This window comes from Tiliqua scincoides, chromosome 2, assembly GCF_035046505.1.
Source record: "Tiliqua scincoides isolate rTilSci1 chromosome 2, rTilSci1.hap2, whole genome shotgun sequence".
Lineage (NCBI taxonomy): Eukaryota > Metazoa > Chordata > Lepidosauria > Squamata > Scincidae > Tiliqua > Tiliqua scincoides.
In genome coordinates, this window is record NC_089822.1 from 22,537,931 (window position 1) to 22,554,647 (window position 16,717).

At 43.7% G+C, this 16,717-nt stretch overlaps 1 protein-coding gene across 2 annotated transcripts in view; it reads right to left on the reverse strand.

The window, feature by feature from the left end:
- Nucleotides 1–16,717, reverse strand: part of PLPP1 (phospholipid phosphatase 1) — a 100,593-nt gene that overhangs the window by 11,452 nt on the left and 72,424 nt on the right. For both annotated transcript variants that reach the window (XM_066614564.1, XM_066614563.1), the window contains exon 4: nucleotides 10,773–10,830. In XM_066614564.1, coding sequence (XP_066470661.1) covers nucleotides 10,773–10,830 — 58 coding nt within the window. The remainder of the gene's footprint in view (nucleotides 1–10,772; nucleotides 10,831–16,717) is intronic.

The following is a 16,717-nucleotide window of genomic DNA, read 5'->3' on the forward strand; positions in this document are numbered from 1 at the left end:
TTATTGCCCAATCCTATCCAGTGCTGATACAGCATCTGCTGTGTGCTTCAGGCCGGCTGGGGATCAGGCAGTGGTGGAGAAATAAGGGTGGGAAGCTCACCCCTTCTACATACCACTCCAAAGGCTGCTTCATACATCAAGTTTCCAATTGGCAGTGGATTTATATGGTATGCAAGTGTGGCGAAAGAGACTGTATGTATCCTAAATGACTAAATACTGGAGGTGAATGAAATTTCCATATAGGAAATGAACTGTTTATCAAGCACCCTAAAATTTGCTGTAGGTTGTTGCTATAAGCTGTGACCGATAAAACATTTTAAACATTGTTGCGAGAGGGTACTAGGAACCCCCATTGCCATTAAGTTGTGTGCCAGTCACTGCAAACAGAACACAGCCCAAGCAATTCCTTAGCTTCAGGGGAGTGAATCATAAAACCACAGAAGCCTCATCTGGTACTAGGACTTAGCAGTTGAGGTGCTCCTTTTATATATATTTTAAAAAAACCTACCTCCAGGGTAGGGAGAGAGGAGGTGTTTCACAAGGGTTTTTCTTTGCTGACATCTGCTCACACCTTTTCCTCCCCCTCACCTCTAACAGAACAGAGTGGAAAGAACAGCTTGTGATGAGCTGTTCCCTCAAATGAAGAATATGAGCAGCCTCAGAAGTGGCTTCACATTTGAATATGCAATTATTAACAGCAAGAAAGCTGTCATCTAAACAGTATCAGCTCTGTAGAGGAGAGGCTTCTCTATTGTGTCTGTCAGGTCACCCTGCCCTTTGGGAAAGGGAGGACAAGACCACACAGAGATGGCTTCCAGTTACAACAGAGCAAGTCAGCCATCCATCACCACAAAGAGCACTTGCAGAAAAAATTAAGCAATAAATTATAGTGACAGAACTGGAGATGCAACAAGATAAACTCAAAACTCTGGAGGCACCTCCAGATGCTGTTTTCCACACAAAGAGAGCAAAACTAGCAGAGAAAAGTGTGAAAGCTTTGTGTATATTGTCATAAACAGGGCACACATTCAGTGAGCATGTGTGATTATCTATACATAATTTTCCTATACAAAATACCTTTCCATAATAGGAAAGCAGTAAGTTACACAGATCTTATATACAGTGTGTGGGAAAGGCAGAGCTAGAATGCAGAAGGAGAACCTTTCTTCATGAGTCTTATGAATAACTAGGCTTTGTGTTTCTCATTGACTGGCTCTGAACCTGTTATTAGGCAAAATGAACACATCAGCATTTCATATACTTGTAAGCAATAAAAGATCACTATGCAGAGATAACTTCCTCAAGCACTTCAGATGGGACTGCAGCATGGTTTATAGGGCTTGCAGTCATTATCCAGCACAGAGACTACAGTACGGAAACAAGATACAGATCTGTGTTTCACTTAGGGCCAGAACAGAAGTGAAACTTGATCGCATTTTTCTACTATACCTTTTGCTTTTATTCTTCACTTTAAGCAGCTTCCTACAATTTTCCTGATCTAAATCTCCACACCCTGGCAGCTGCTACAGCCACAGTACAGGTACAGGTGCCTATACCGTACAGGCACAGTACAGGTGCCTATAGTATACTTTTTCAGTCAAGTAAAAGAAAAACATTGGCCGACACAGCTTGTAGTGTCTCAGGAAAGGTGGCTGTCTGTAAACGCTTCGCCCTTGCTTCTCCAACATACAGGAGTTGGGGTGGGGGCAGGAAGGGAGTTCTATATAAGTTCTAGTTTTATCTGTGATTAAATTTAAACACACCTGAACTAGTTTATAAGTCAGATATGGATCCTCTCTTCTTCATTGGTTGTCTTTTGCTACCACTATCATGTAACTGTACATGTTGAGTCTCATTATTTGCAAGGGCTCAGTTCCCAGAATTCAAAAGCAAATCCATTTTAAAACAATGTCCCTTTGCTAGGCAATTTAAAAACAGCCTTGCTGACCTTTGGGATATAAGATAGAGTCATTAAGAAAACAATCAGCAATCAGCCTCCCACCAGGCACTTAGAAGGCTTCACTCTGAGCCAGCAACCCCTCCCTTCACCAATGCAAAATGATAATCTTTCTGGGCAGGAGGTCTGGTCTCCATTATTCCAAAGGAAGGTCGCCAGTAGACCTTCCTGGTAGAGCCTCCATTATTCCTGGCAAAGTAGGTCGCCTGGTAGAGCCTCCATTATTCCAAAGGAAGGTCTCCAAAGTAGGTCGCCTGGTAGAGCCTCCATTATTCCAAAGGAAGGTCGGCAGTTCGAGGCCACCAACAGCTCCCTGAACAGCAAGACCTTGAAGCAGCTGACAAGCCGGGCTGAGTTATTCCACCTGCTCTTCCCTGTGAGCGAGGAAGCGTCTTGGCTTCCCTCCATGTGAGAGATGAAGGAGCTGCTTGTCAGCCTGCGTGGGAGGCAACTGGAGGCCAGAAGTGAGATGAGAGGAGGAAGATCCATCTGAAATGTTGTTGGTTCTTGAAAGAGAGAACCTCTATGATTGTAAAAATCCCCTTGAGGGATTTAGAAATGCCTGCCTATGTAAACCGCCTTGAATAAAGTCAGAGGAGTAATCCGATGACCAGAAAGGCGGTATATAAATACCTAGTTATTATTGTTGTTATTGTTTCACATGCTCAGGGGGAAGGGAGGGGTCGCTGCCTTGGAGCTGCCTGGTGAGAGAATGACTGATAGATTGTCAGCCAGCTGCCCTCTCGCATTAAGGAGGCTATTGTTAAAGGACTGTTTTCCTTTAATTTACAGGGCCCTTCTTAGCTCTTCTCACCACATTGAGGTAGAAAAGTCTGGATTTTTCCACAGGTGAAAAATCTGTGGATAATTTGGTTATATCTGTAATCGCTTGCATGACTGTGTCTCTACAACAGTAAGAAAAGCAGTTTTTTTAAACTGTGATTTTAAAGGGATGCATTTTTCCCCTTCTCCAGGAATCAGCATATTCCTTCCCATTTGCAGTGGCCATTTGTGTTGAGTCAAATCTGTGTATAACAAGGTTGGACCTGTATTGCACTTGTCTGAACAAGAAGCAATAACAAGGCGGCTGTAACAACTTACTTCACGTATTTCCAGAAGAGAAGGGGTTCAGGAGGTAGGGCTTCAGTGCCTCTACATAGCAACTTGTCTTTTCCCATGACTAGCAAAACCATGTGCATCTGCATAACTCATATATGTCCCATATTTCTTTTTAAACATGACACAGTGCATGACACAGACAGCCCCATTTACACCCATCCTCTAAGGCAGTGGTTCTCAAACTGGTGGGGGAGCCCTGCACAGCACTCCCTTAGGCTTGGAACTTTCCCTGAAAGCAGGCACAAAGCACTTCTGTTTGGCAGGAGGCGCTTTGCGCCCACTAGTAACAAATTGTGGGCTAGTAACTCGAGGACTAATTTGCAAGGCTGAACCAATTATAAACTTCAAGTCATTCCCAAGTCTTCGCTAAGAGGAGGACTTTGGATGATTGCATCACACTGTCTTCCAAATAAGCCCCATCAGGAAGAGCTCCATGAGTTCAGTGAACACATAATGGGCAACACTGCAGAAGCAGGCTCTGCCTCCTACATCCTCTGCATGGTCCTACACGTGTTTTTCCCATGATTGGGGTCCTGCCTTTGTGGGACTTCTAACAGGAGAGAGAGGTGTGTGGGCAAATGGCCAATATGCTTCAGAATGCCTCCCTGCTCTATGCATATTCATGAACATAGGGTGTTAATCTCAAAGGCCTCCATGATCAGCAAGGAAAATGGAACAACCTTCTCTTGAACAGTAAGAGCTTTCTACAGTAACAGGTTAAGTTTGTTTAAGACAGATAAGAAGGGTTTGTTTCCATTAACAATTCTGTTTTAGATTCTGAAACAGTGCAACATGAGTGGTGTGGATTACAGTTAAACCTTACATCAATATTATGCAAGAGTAATATCTATAGCAGTCATTTTCAGCCACTGTGCCTTGGCACACTGGTTTGCCGCTAGTGGTCCACAGGTGTGCCACAGGAATTTGGGGGGAGGTCATTTATTAATAGGGTCAATGGGAGATATGAGCCCCCACTGGCAGCATGGTGTGCCTTGTCATTTGTCAAAAACCTGGTGGTGTGCCTTGACCATTTTAGTGCCTTGTCAGTGTGCTATGAGATGTAAAAGGTTGAAAATCACTGATCTATAGGCATTCTGACCCCCCCTCTCCCAAAGGCTAAAGAAGCGCTAAACCACCTTGCAGTCAACTACGCTTTGAAGTATTTCATCCAATATCAACCTCTGAGCACAATTTGCTAACTGTGAGCTACACATGATCATACAGACCTGTCTCCTGGGATACCCATATAAGAGCAAAAAGTCATGAATCACCTCTATAGGATTTTTATTTTTCCGTGCTGGGGAAAAGGCAGGGATAGCCCATTTTCAATAAACGTAAATGTGAAGGACAAGACGACAGCTGCATTTTCATAGGCAGGGACATGTCCGATTTCCACGTCAAGTAAATCTTTCCATTCCTGAGTCAGTCAGTCTCAGGACAGCTGCCCAGTTAACCAGAACTTACGAGTAGATTCCAAACAAGAACACAGAAAGAACCAAAGTCCACATCTTAAATCCCATGGATGTTCCTTACAATCTTGCTGATTTTCTTTTAAAAAACAGTTCTACAAATATTTATTTTTTCATAATTTTTAAAGCAAGCACTGCTTGGTTTGGCATTTTTATTCTTAACTGTCCTTATTATGCCAGCTGAATAGTCTAGATCCCCTCCGCTCTTAACTGTCCACAGGGGACTGACTGCACATTATATGAAACACTCAGTTTCCTGAAATACAGGTGACCCCTTACAGCCAACCTGCTGTACCTTGTAAGGAAGCAAAGGGTGGGCCAAGAGGCATACTATCATTAGCTCACCCAGTGTTCTGCTCGTTCCTCATCAGCCTTCAGTATTCACAAGGCATACCAGCAATGCTCAGTTCAATGGGAACAGGAGCAAAAATGTTCTGCTATCTGGAAAGAATTTCTCTTCTAGTAAGAACATTGCAGAGCAAAAACAAACATTACCACATATTTGTTTGCCAGTTCCTTTTCCTTGGCAGTGAGGTGGCCTGAAATTCCAAAGCAGCATTTCTATTCTAAGTTTGTCAATGGCGCCACTATTACTCGGTGGTCAGCCAATGACATCTTTGTAGCGAGAACTTTAACTCCTGGAGTTAAATAATGAAATCTATAAGCCAGGAAAGGGGTTAGGAAAAGGGTAAAAGTTATACGCTACACAAAAATAATTGCAAATTTGCAGATCAGAAGTGCTATGACAGGTAGCACCTGGTCAAGCATATGCCAAGGTACTCATGCCTCTGGAGAAGACTGTGCCCAGCTAAGCCCCATCTAGCCCCCAGCAACAGGCCCCCCATTACCCAGTAACCTTTCCCATCACTGACTAGATGACATGGGAGAGATCAGCAGCAGGAGTCTATCCTCCCCAGGCACAATTTTAAAATTCCCAGATATTCCATTCTTAACAAAACATCATGGGCCAAGTTACCCAAGAATTTTTAAATAGCGCCCAGGAAGGAGGAGAAGGACAGGCTATTACAGCTGCTGTTCCCACTCATCTCAAGAAAGTTCAGAGGGTACTTACCAGGCAACAGGGAAGAAAACAGCAGCCAGAGTTCTCCTTTGTTGTGCAACTGCAGTGACAATGCACGAGTTACTTCATCAATTCAATGCTAATTATTGCAAACACTAATCCAATGCTAATCATCCTACTTAAACCAGTTTTGTCCAACGTTGTATATACGCAACAGGGATCAAATGCGTATACCTGTGGGCTGGGCAAAAATGGGTTAACTTCTCTTATGTGATCAACAACAGTAGTCAACTGTGATTTTTATTTACTTAGAATTTCAGAACCACTGTTCCTACAGCAGGCACCCAAAGCACTCTAGAAAACCTGCAAATTATTTGCAAATACACCAGCCAGTCAAATCCATGCTGGTGGTGTTACTGATCATGTCTGCACATCAGATAAATTATCAACAATGGATCAAAGAAGAGCAGGGGATTAATCAACCCCTCTATAAAGACAACAGGGATTACTTAGAGATTACCAGTAAGCCAGACCACATGTATTCAAGTGCACCAACTCCTTGACAAAGAGTACACAGAAAATAAAGCCTCTTAAACCAATTTACACATCCTCAGATACTTGTAAGTAATGGGAGTAAGATAGCAAGTATGTGCAGGAAGAAATGTGAGCATGTTCTCTGTTCATCTCTGATGTAGAAGCAGAGTGACTCATTACTGCCATATACTGCGCTTCTCTGTCACAGTAGCCTGATGTGAGCAATATGCTACAAAATAAATGCATTCCTATACTTTTCTAAGAGCACTGAGTAGGTATACTGGATTATTACCTATTGCAACAGGGTCAGTATTATACAGCAGAAAATAGAAGCATTCACAGTGACAATACATACACTGACACAGGCAGCAGCTGCTACAATCCAAGGTTTGTGGCTCAGCAAATAGCTTTAACTAACTGACAAACTGTGGTATCAGCCCACAGGCCAGAGCAAATACTTCCACCACCCCTTCTTGCAATCCGGAGGAAGTTCATGGGGATATTTTGCAGCAAATGTTGAAATGGAATGAGGAGACAGGGGTTCTGTTGATCTCTCTAGGCCTGCAGACCTGTAATCTACTTGTCAGTATAGCTGGTCTCACAACTGTAATCCTTTTTGATTGAGGTTTTTGTTTTGTTTCTTCAGTCACGGTGACATACATCAGATTCCTCCAGCCCTCAAGAGGCTGAAGTTTCAAATGTCTGGTTATGATTAACACAGGCCATGAGTAATGTCACATGTTCAGAACTGGGGACGCAAACACAGTACAGAACTGCAGCTGGAGCTGACCGTGCAAATGGCAAGCAGAAGGCAGGCAGAAAGTACATTTGAAACAGGTTATCAGATGCATTAGGCTTGACACCGGGCCAGTGACAAAATTCTCCATGTTGCCACGTGAAAAAGTTAGGAGTTTCATGAAACATCCAGAGATGGACACAATTGCAGCTGCCTTTTGTTACCAGCTCGAGTAAGCCCTTCCCTAGTGCACAAAATATTGCCACTTAATTCATTAAGGACTGAGCGCATTCCAACACAAAGAAATTCTCACTGCTCTTTCTAGTTCATCCCAGCTGATACCAACAGAGAGGAAAACCCTGCAAAAAGTTCAATATGTTTACTAGCCCATCACTAGAAAGAGCTGTGAAACTGTCAAGGAGTATGTTTACTTAGAAATTCAACATCTATCTAAGTATATGAAGCTGAGTCAAAAACAAGTGCAGCCAGCTGAAAACTCTGCTGCACTGGAGATGGCATGTACAGCAACGGTTTTTGTAACAAGCTGAAGAATTAGCAGTGGGACCCACCTCAATCTAGCAAGGCTGTTCTGGGGAAACTGCGCAGCTCCATGTCAGAAAAGTAAACTCATCATCCCTTTGAAACTTTATGATTGCTTCACTATCATATAAAGTTATTTCCATTCTATTAAAGGGATGTCTAGAAGTTTGGGTTCCAAAACACTCTGGGATTCCAAAGCTAGCCCAAAGCTTCTTGTTACCCATTACATCATTCTGCATGTTAAAGTACTGAATAGGTTGTTCTTCAACCATATAAGAGTAAGAGGCGTCAGAGAAACAGAGTTACAAAGTAATCAGAAGAAAGGTGCAAATTCAAAAGTTTTTGTGCCAGAACATCACTCTCCCCCCCCCCCCCAAAAAAAAGAACAAAGAGAAATCCACATGCCTGTTAAAAAAATGCAGTGAGGTCAATGAAAGTTGGCTTTTTTTGTTATTTGAACAAACTTCCAGCTGACATTCTGGTTCAACCCATTTTTCAAAGCCTTTTCAGAACGTGACTATTTGTAAGTCAGACATGTTGAAGCTCTGACAAGAGTAGATCAAAAGCACCAGAACATCATTGGAAACCTAAATGTCTGTTCACCCTAAAGAAACTGTCATGGAAATTGCTCATCCCTCTGTTTTCAGGCTAAATACTCAACTTACTAAGACGAGAGAAATATCATGCTTTTCATTACTTCTACCCTGTATAGAGTAAACAAAAAGGCACATGTAGTGTTGGTGCTCCTTGCAGGAGTTCCTTGTAAGTGTCTGACCTACAGCTCAATGTTGGACCGTATGCTTTTGCACACATTAGAGTCTCACAGTCTCCGGCACTGCAAGATTTTAGGAAAACAGGGTTAGGAAAAGACTCAGCTTGAGATCTTTAAGAACCAGACTAGAATGACCATAGGCATCAGGCAGCTCTTTTACACATGGCCAGCAAAGCTTTCGAAGACACCATGATCTGTAGCACTGCCACTGTTTATTAATGAAGGCCTTCATTCTCCACATCACAAAGCTGGTCCATGCAATTCATGTGTCCCCAGAACAGACACAAACACACGAGATCCAACCAAGAATAGTTAGCGCTTATGACTGCCTCAGATAAAACAAAAGAGGCCATTTCATTAATGTCACAACTAGTCAAGAAAACTAGACCTGTCAACTTGGTGGAAGTCATAGAAACTCATATTTTGTCAGAGAGATCATAAAGCAAATCCTACACAGAGACATGCTAGTTGGGCACAAGAATGACATTGTCTTAAAAAACACTCTCTGTATGATCAATCTGACAAGAGCCAATTCTCTGCAAAATGAAAACACAGTGCTTAAAAAGTTTTCAGGTTTGCAGACTATAATAAATCTAAACGTACACAAAGTCATGTGGGGAATAATTTATAAAACCCATTCCTGCACGCCTCACTGAAAAGACAGCAGGCATTTTTTGTTGTTGTTTGTTTAAAAACACAGACATGAAGTTGAACCCTCCATAGACTGGCCAAGAGAGAAGTAACTTCCAAAGCAGATGGGACAAAGAAACATGAACAAACAGAATGTGGTCTAGAAAAAAGGCACCTGAGGAGGGACTTGACTGAGAGATACAAAATTATGCAGGAGATGGATAGAGGCTCTTTTCCCTCTCACATAACACCAGAACCAGGGGACATCTGCTAAAATTGAGTGTTGGGAGAGTTAGGACAGACAAAAGAAAATATTTCTTTACTCAGCATGCAGTTAGTCTGTGAAACTACTTGCCACAGGATTCGGTGATGGCATCTGGCCCAGATGCCTTTAAAAAGGGATCGGACAAGTTTCTGGAGGAAAAGTCCATCACAGGTTACAGGCCATGATGTGTATGTGCAACCTCCTGATTTTAGAAGCAGGTTACCTCAGGTTAGCTCAGAATTACCAGATGCAAGGGATGGCACCAGGATGCAGGTCTCTTGTTGTCTTGTGTGCTCCCTGAGGGATTTGGTGGGCCACTGTGAGATACAGGAAGATGGAATGGATGAGCCAATGGCCTGATCCAGCAGGCCTGTTCTTATGTACTGCACCAAAACTGGATGGCAATTACAAACTGATATTTATGCTGTTGAAGCCTGTTACCCTTTCCCTCTCCTTTCTTTTCTAATGGAAGTGAGCTGTTGTGCCTATAGCACACCATCCCTGCCTCCTGCTTAGCCTGGTTGTTACACCATTCACATTCCCAAGGCTAAGGTTGGGAAGAGAAATGGCTTAAGGAAAGATGACTCTCTGCCCTTTCTAACTGCCTCTGCATCTATGTGGTTTGTTGCAAGCTCAGAGGAAGAAGTGATTGCTGAACTCTAGGAGCTGAACTCTTTCCAGAACTGGCCCAGTCATACTGACAAAGTAGACTACTGCCTAGGTCGAAAATAAAAGAGTAAAGTCCAGACTCAGTTGTGGCCAATTCCCTACTTGAATGAGGTGAAGCCCCAGTATTTCCAGCAGTGTCACAAGTGGCTCTGGGATGCATTGTCTGCTTATGCAGGGGTTATTACTCAGGGGAGGCAAAAAAATATCACCTTCCACTGGCCTTATCTCTTCTACATATATTCAGTAAGGAACTCTGCTTCTACATACTCAGTAAGGAATGTCTATATTCAGTAAGGGACTCCGCTCCAAGTGCTGTCACTTGCTGAGACTTTGTTGTCATGCATGTGGGACAAAGATTAGTTGGTTCCAGGCTGCAGAACAGCCTCTTGAGGGAGATCTGGACTATTCCCTCCTTTCAGACACTGGAGACTACTGAAGACCATCTTGCTCACTCAGGTACTTGGTGGAAGGAGATGAAGGACCTGCTGCTTGTTTTCTTTTGCTGCAGATTAATGCTAGATTTTGTTGTTCTTCTCTATTTGCATTTACATTGTAGAGATTTGAAAATTTTTTACTGAATTTGGAATTAAGGTTTTATGGTATTTTTGTTATATTGTAAATTGTCTTGTGGTCTTTGGATGAAAGCTGCTTTAAAAATTTCATAAATAGAATGGACCTACATTCTAACAGACGTAGCAGTCATCTATTTCATGCTCCTACTTATCCATTAAGATCACAGCCACTCTAATAGTAAAGGATCACTAGAAAAAGACTGCCCCCTGAAAGGCAACATCTGTTTGTTCCCAGCTTAACACCAGTTTTTCCCCACATGTTGTTGCCAGGCTTAACTGAGACAGAATACAAGTAGCAAAATGTTAGCAGGTCGGCTTTATCCTTCTGCATCTTGACTACATGTTGTTTTGACCATCCAGTTTCATTTATGTGTGTGCCTCTTTTGCACACCATGCTTTCCTTTGCCCAAAGGAAATGCCAATACAGCAGTTTTTCAACTTCATGCTATGCAGCAAAAACAGATTTTTATAATAAGGCTTATACTCACTGCTAAGAACAGCATGCAATACATGGAGAATGAAGAATGTCCAGAGTAAAATGACAGTCTGAAAAATAAGAGAACAGACACATTTGTTATCTTTTATTACATCAGGCTCATTAATATTAGACATGATCTGAATCTTTCTGTAAATAACAAGGACAGGTAAAACACTGACACTAGTACAAAGAACTCCCACTTCACATAAAATGGCACTTTGTAGCTCCCAACAGAAACTTTTGCAACCGCTAAGGAAAGAGCACTTTGCCAGTATATTTCTTAAAGAAAAACATCTGCATTAGTGGTTTTCAAGCTTTCTATCTTCAAGTTTATCCTCATACAATGAGCCTGCTGTATGTATGGATTCAGGACCTGCAGATCTCACTATCCGCAGGTCCCAAACCCATAGGTTTGGTCCCACATGGACCCTCCAGAAGCAACTGGAGAGTGTTCTGAGGTTTCCCTGGCCCTCCAAAGGCCTTTAGACAACACTTCCAGTTTTGAGAAAAACTGGAAGTAATCTTCTAAGGCCTTCCGAAGGCCTTAGAAGACCCTGAGAACATCCACTGGAGGCAATGGAAGCATAGCTCCTGTAGCATCCAGACGATTAGAGGGCCCCAAGACCTATGGATTTCATCATCTGCAGGTTTTGGTATCCGCAGGGGTTTCTTGAACAGAATCCCAATGAGTAATACAGGTCCACCTGTAATAGCTTATTAGACAAGGAGCCTTTATGCGTAAGACACACCAACAGTCCAACTGGTCTAGTATCATGTTTCCAAAAGTAGTCAAATGCCTCTGGGAAACCCACAAAAAGGGCATGAAGGCAACTACTAAAGAGTCCCAAGATGTCAGAAGGGATTCAGGATGCATTACCCCGGGGCACTCCAAGTATATTTTGGGCACCAGACTAGTCTCCTAGGTTCTGTGATTGTCCTCGACGAACTGAAAGTATATCCTAGAATGTGCTCAACCATTTCACTACACATTGCAGAGGATGACCTGTAATAGCAGACAGACTGCTGAGAAACACCAGAGGAACATGGAACCTAGAAGCCGCCAAGCAACATCATTAGGACCACAGCCACCATAACCTTGGATTAAAGGATAAACAGGAAATTTTGAACATCATTAGGCAAATCTGTTCTTATTTGCCAAGTTGATGTTGAAAGTGCCATAAATTATCAGACTCAAATTGTACACAAGTATAAAACAGTTGAGAGCACGAGAATAGGCTCACACAGCACATGGTGAGTCATGACTTGCAATTACAATGGAGAAATTTACAATTATTCCCCACCCTCAGCCCATTACATAGTTCTGCTTTTGTGTTTCTAGTTAAACGTATGTTATTCTTCAAAAGTTACATTTCCTCCTAGAACCACGGGATAGTGGAAGGATTTCTTAGTTTGCTAGTGTTTTATTGTCATTTGTATAATACAAAACTGGATGTTTTAATAAGAACAGCTGCTAATGCAAAGGACCAATAATCCATCATACCCAATAAACAAACATGCCCACCCAGATCTAAAATTATTCAGAAAGTTTTAATAAAAGAAAATGTTAAAACATAGCCTGTGGACAACATATTATACCTTAAAGTGCTGCCATATGCAGACACAGAGACTCTCGGCTAGAGAAACCAGTTGTCTAGCATTCTGATGGTCCAAGCAGCTGAAAGCTGAAAGCTGGATCTGTCCTGGGACCAGTGCTTTTCAACCTCTTCATAAATGACCTGGAGACAGGGGTGAGCAGTGAGGTGGCTAAGTTTGCAGACAACACCAAACTTTTCCGAGTGGTGAAGACCAGAAGTGATTGTGAGGAGATCCAGAAGGATCTCTCCAGACTGGCAGAATGGGCAGCAAAATGGCAGATGCGCTTCAATGTCAGTAAGTGTAAAATCATGCACAATGAGGCAAAAAATCAAAACTTCACAAATAGGCTGATGGGTTCTGAGCTGTCTGTGACAGATCAGGAGAGAGATCTTGGGGTGGTGGTGGACAAGTCGATGAAAGTGTCGACCCAATGTGTGGCGGCAGTGAAGAAGGCCAATTCTATGCTTGGGATCATTAGAAAAGGTATTGAGAACAAAACAGCTAATATTATAATGCCATTATACAAATCTATGGTAAAGCCACACCTGGAGTACTGTGTCCAGTTCGGGTCACCACATCTCAAAAAGGATATAGTGGAAATGGAAAAGGTACAAAAGAGGGCAACTAAGACGATTACTGGGCTGGTGCACCTTCCTTATGAGATAAGGCTACAGCGTTTGGGCCTCTTCAGCCTAGAAAAGAGGCGCCTGAGGGGGGACATGATTGAGACATACAAAATTATGCAGGGGAAGGATAAAGTGGATAGAGAGATGCTCTTTTCCCTCTCACATAACACCAGGACCAGGGGACATCCACTCAAATTGAGTGTTGGGAGGGTTAGGACAGACAAAAAAATATTTCTTTACTCAGCGTGTGGTCAGTCTGTGGAACTCCTTGCTGCAGGATGTGGTGACGGCATCTGGCCTGGATGCCTTTAAAAGGGGATTGGATAAGTTTCTGGAGGAAAACTCCATTATGGGTTACAAGGCATGATGTGTATGTGCAACCTCCTGATTTTAGAAATGGGCTATGTCAGAATGCCAGATGCAAGGGAGGGCAGCAGGATGCAGGTCTCTTGTTATCTGGTGTGCTCCTTGGAGCATTTGATGGGCCGCTGTGAGATACAGGAAGCTGGACTAGATGGGCCTAATCCAGTGGAGCTGTTCTTATGTTCATATATTCTTATGGTTTCCAGTTCTTCATTTCAAATACAGAGCTTGATCATTTGTTGTGCAAAAACAAAGCAATGGGCCATATATGACACTAGCATGTCTCGTAAGACAGTGCCCACCTTTCTCCAAGGGTACAATTTGGTGGGTGGCCCAGAACCTTTTGATTGCAAGCTTCACGTATTTAAAGCATGTTGTACAACATTTTTGGGCTGGTCAGAATCCTTGTTACCACTGAAGGAGAAAGTCCTCCAATCACGGAGTTGCAGAATACAGGATACCTCAAAGTTCACTCTGGGGTGCCATGGTATGTAAATTTCCGCTCTTTATTCAGGCTGTTTATGCAGCAGTTCCGTTCAAATGAGGAACTAGGAATAAGAAGCATAAACCAAGTTGTGCATGTATCACAAAATGGTATTGGCAACCTTCAGTCTCGAAAGACTATGGTATCACGCTCTGAAAGGTGGTTCTGGAACAGCGTCTAGTGTGGCTGAAAAGGCCAAACCGGGAGTGACAATCCCTTCCACACCGGGAGCAAGTGCAATCTGTCCCTGGTCTGTCTCCCTGGCTATGGGCCTTCCTTCTTTGCCTCTTTGCCTCAGACTGTTGGCAAAGTGTCTCTTCAAACTGGGAAAGGCCATGCTGCACAGCCTGCCTCCAAGCGGGCCGCTCAGAGGCCAGGGTTTCCCACTTGTTGAGGTCCATCCCTAAGGCCTTCAGATCCCTCTTGCAGATGTCCTTGTATCGCAGCTGTGGTCTACCTGTAGGGCGCTTTCCTTGCACGAGTTCTCCATAGAGGAGATCCTTTGGGATCCTGCCATCATCCATTCTCACCACATGACCGAGCCAACGCAGGCGTCTCTGTTTCAGCAGTGCATACGTGCTAGGGATTCCAGCACGTTCCAGGACTGTGTTGTTAGGAACTTTGTCCTGCCAGGTGATGCCGAGAATGCGCCGGAAGCAGCGCACGTGGTAAGCGTTCAGTTTCCTCTCCTGTTGTGAGCGGAGAGTCCATGACTCGCTGCAGTACAGAAGTGTACTCAGGACGCAAGCTCTGTAGACCTGGATCTTGCTATGTTCCGTCAGCTTCTTGTTGGACCAGACTCTCTTTGTGAGTCTGGAAAACGTGGTAGCTGCTTTACCGATGCGTTTGTTTAGCTCAGTATCGAGAGAAAGAGTGTTGGAGATCGTTGAGCCAAGGTACACAAAGTCATGGACAACCTCCAGTTCATGCGCAGAGATTGTAATGCAGGGAGGTGAGTCCACATCCTGGACCATGACCTGTGTTTTCTTTAGGCTGATCGTCAGTCCAAAATCTTGGCAGGCCTTGCTAAAATGATCCATGAGCTGCTGGAGTTCTTTGGCAGAGTGGGTAGTGACAGCTGCATCGTCGGCAAAGAGGAAGTCACGCAGACATTTCAGCTGGACTTTGGAGTTTGCTCTCAGTCTGGAGAGGTTGAAGAGCTTTCTGTCTGATCTGGTCCGGAGATAGATGCCTTCTGTTGCAGTTCCAAAGGCCTGCTTCAGTAGGACAGCGAAGAAAATCCCAAACAAGGTTGGTGCAAGAACACAGCCCTGCTTCACACTGCTTCGGATGTCAAAGGGGTCTGATGTGGAGCCATTGAAGACAACAGTGCCCTTCATGTCCTTGTGGAAGGATCTGATGATGCTGAGGAGCCTGGGTGGACATCCGATCTTGGGGAGAATCTTGAAGAGGCCGTCCCTGCTGACCAGGTCAAAAGCCTTCGTGAGATCTATGAAGGCTATAAAGAGTGGCTGTCATTGTTCCCTGCATTTCTCCTGTGGTTGTCTAAGGGAGAATACCATATCAGTGGTGGATCTGCTGGCTCGGAATCTGCACTGTGATTCTGGGTAAACGCTCTCTGCAAGTACCTGGAGCCTCTTTAGTGCAACTCAGGCAAACAACTTTCCTACAACGCTAAGGAGAGAGATGCCACGGTAGTTGTTGCAGTCACCCCTGTCACCTTTGTTCTTGTACAGCATGATGATGTTTGCATCCCTCATGTCTTGAGGTACTTCACCTTCTCTCCAGCAGAGACAGAGGATTTCATGCAGCTCAGTAGCGATGATCTCTTTGCAGCACTTTAGGACTTCAGCAGGGATGCTGTCTTTTCCAGGTGCCTTGCCAAAGGCAAGGGAGTCCAGGGCCACATGAAGTTCTTCTAGGGTTGGTTCACTGTCAAGCTCCTCCAGCAAAGGCAGGCACTCAATGTTGTTCAGCGCTTCTTCGGTGACTACATTTTCTCTGGAATATAGCTCAGAGTAGTGCTGCGCCCAGCGTTCCATCTGCTGCGCCCGATCCTGGATGACCTCGCCTGTGGCAGACTTCAGAGGTGCAATTTTCTTCTGTATTGGACCTAGGGCCTGCTTGATACCATCATACATCCCCTTGATGTTGCCTGTGTCAGCTGCTATCTGTACCTGGGAGCAGAGCTGAAGCCAGTAGTCGTTAGCACATCTCCTGGCAGTCTGCTGGACTTTGCAGCACAAAATGGAGGGGAACAAGAAACAGTACTGCACAGACCATGATCTGGACAGCTGCTAAGGCTGCAGTCCTTCCAAGGTCAGTGAGACACTGTTTCTGATTCACCCTCATATTTGCAATACATGCACAACTTAGGCTCATGCAATATAAACTATCACATAACTGATAACCAGTATGAAGTAGCAAATAAACATTTTGATGTTTGATGAGAGAAAAAAGGAGTCTGATGAAGCTCACTGAAGAGTCTTGATCAAATTGTCTTAGAAAGTAACCTTTCTTACAAAGAAGTTGACAAGGAAGGTGGGAAACAAAGGTACCAAACAAATGGCTGCTCTGATAAGTCAGATAATAGCAGAGTTTATAGGGTGCTTTAAAATATTGAAACACTTCACATGCAGTAACTTGTTGTACCTCAAACAATGACCTCATAAGATTGTTCTCTTATCATCATCCTCACATTGCAGATGGAGGACTGAGACAAAGACAAAGGCTAGCCTAAGGCCACCAAGTCATAGCATTCAAACAACGGACTTGTAAAATGATTAGTGGAGACAGGTACACAACTAAAGAGTCTGAAGTCACACTACGAAAAACTGCTTTCTCCTTTGGAGAGAAAGTCATGCTCTGCCAACAGTAGAGGACCTCCATTTTCAAGCTTACAGGTGTGCTTTGGGTGCACAAGCT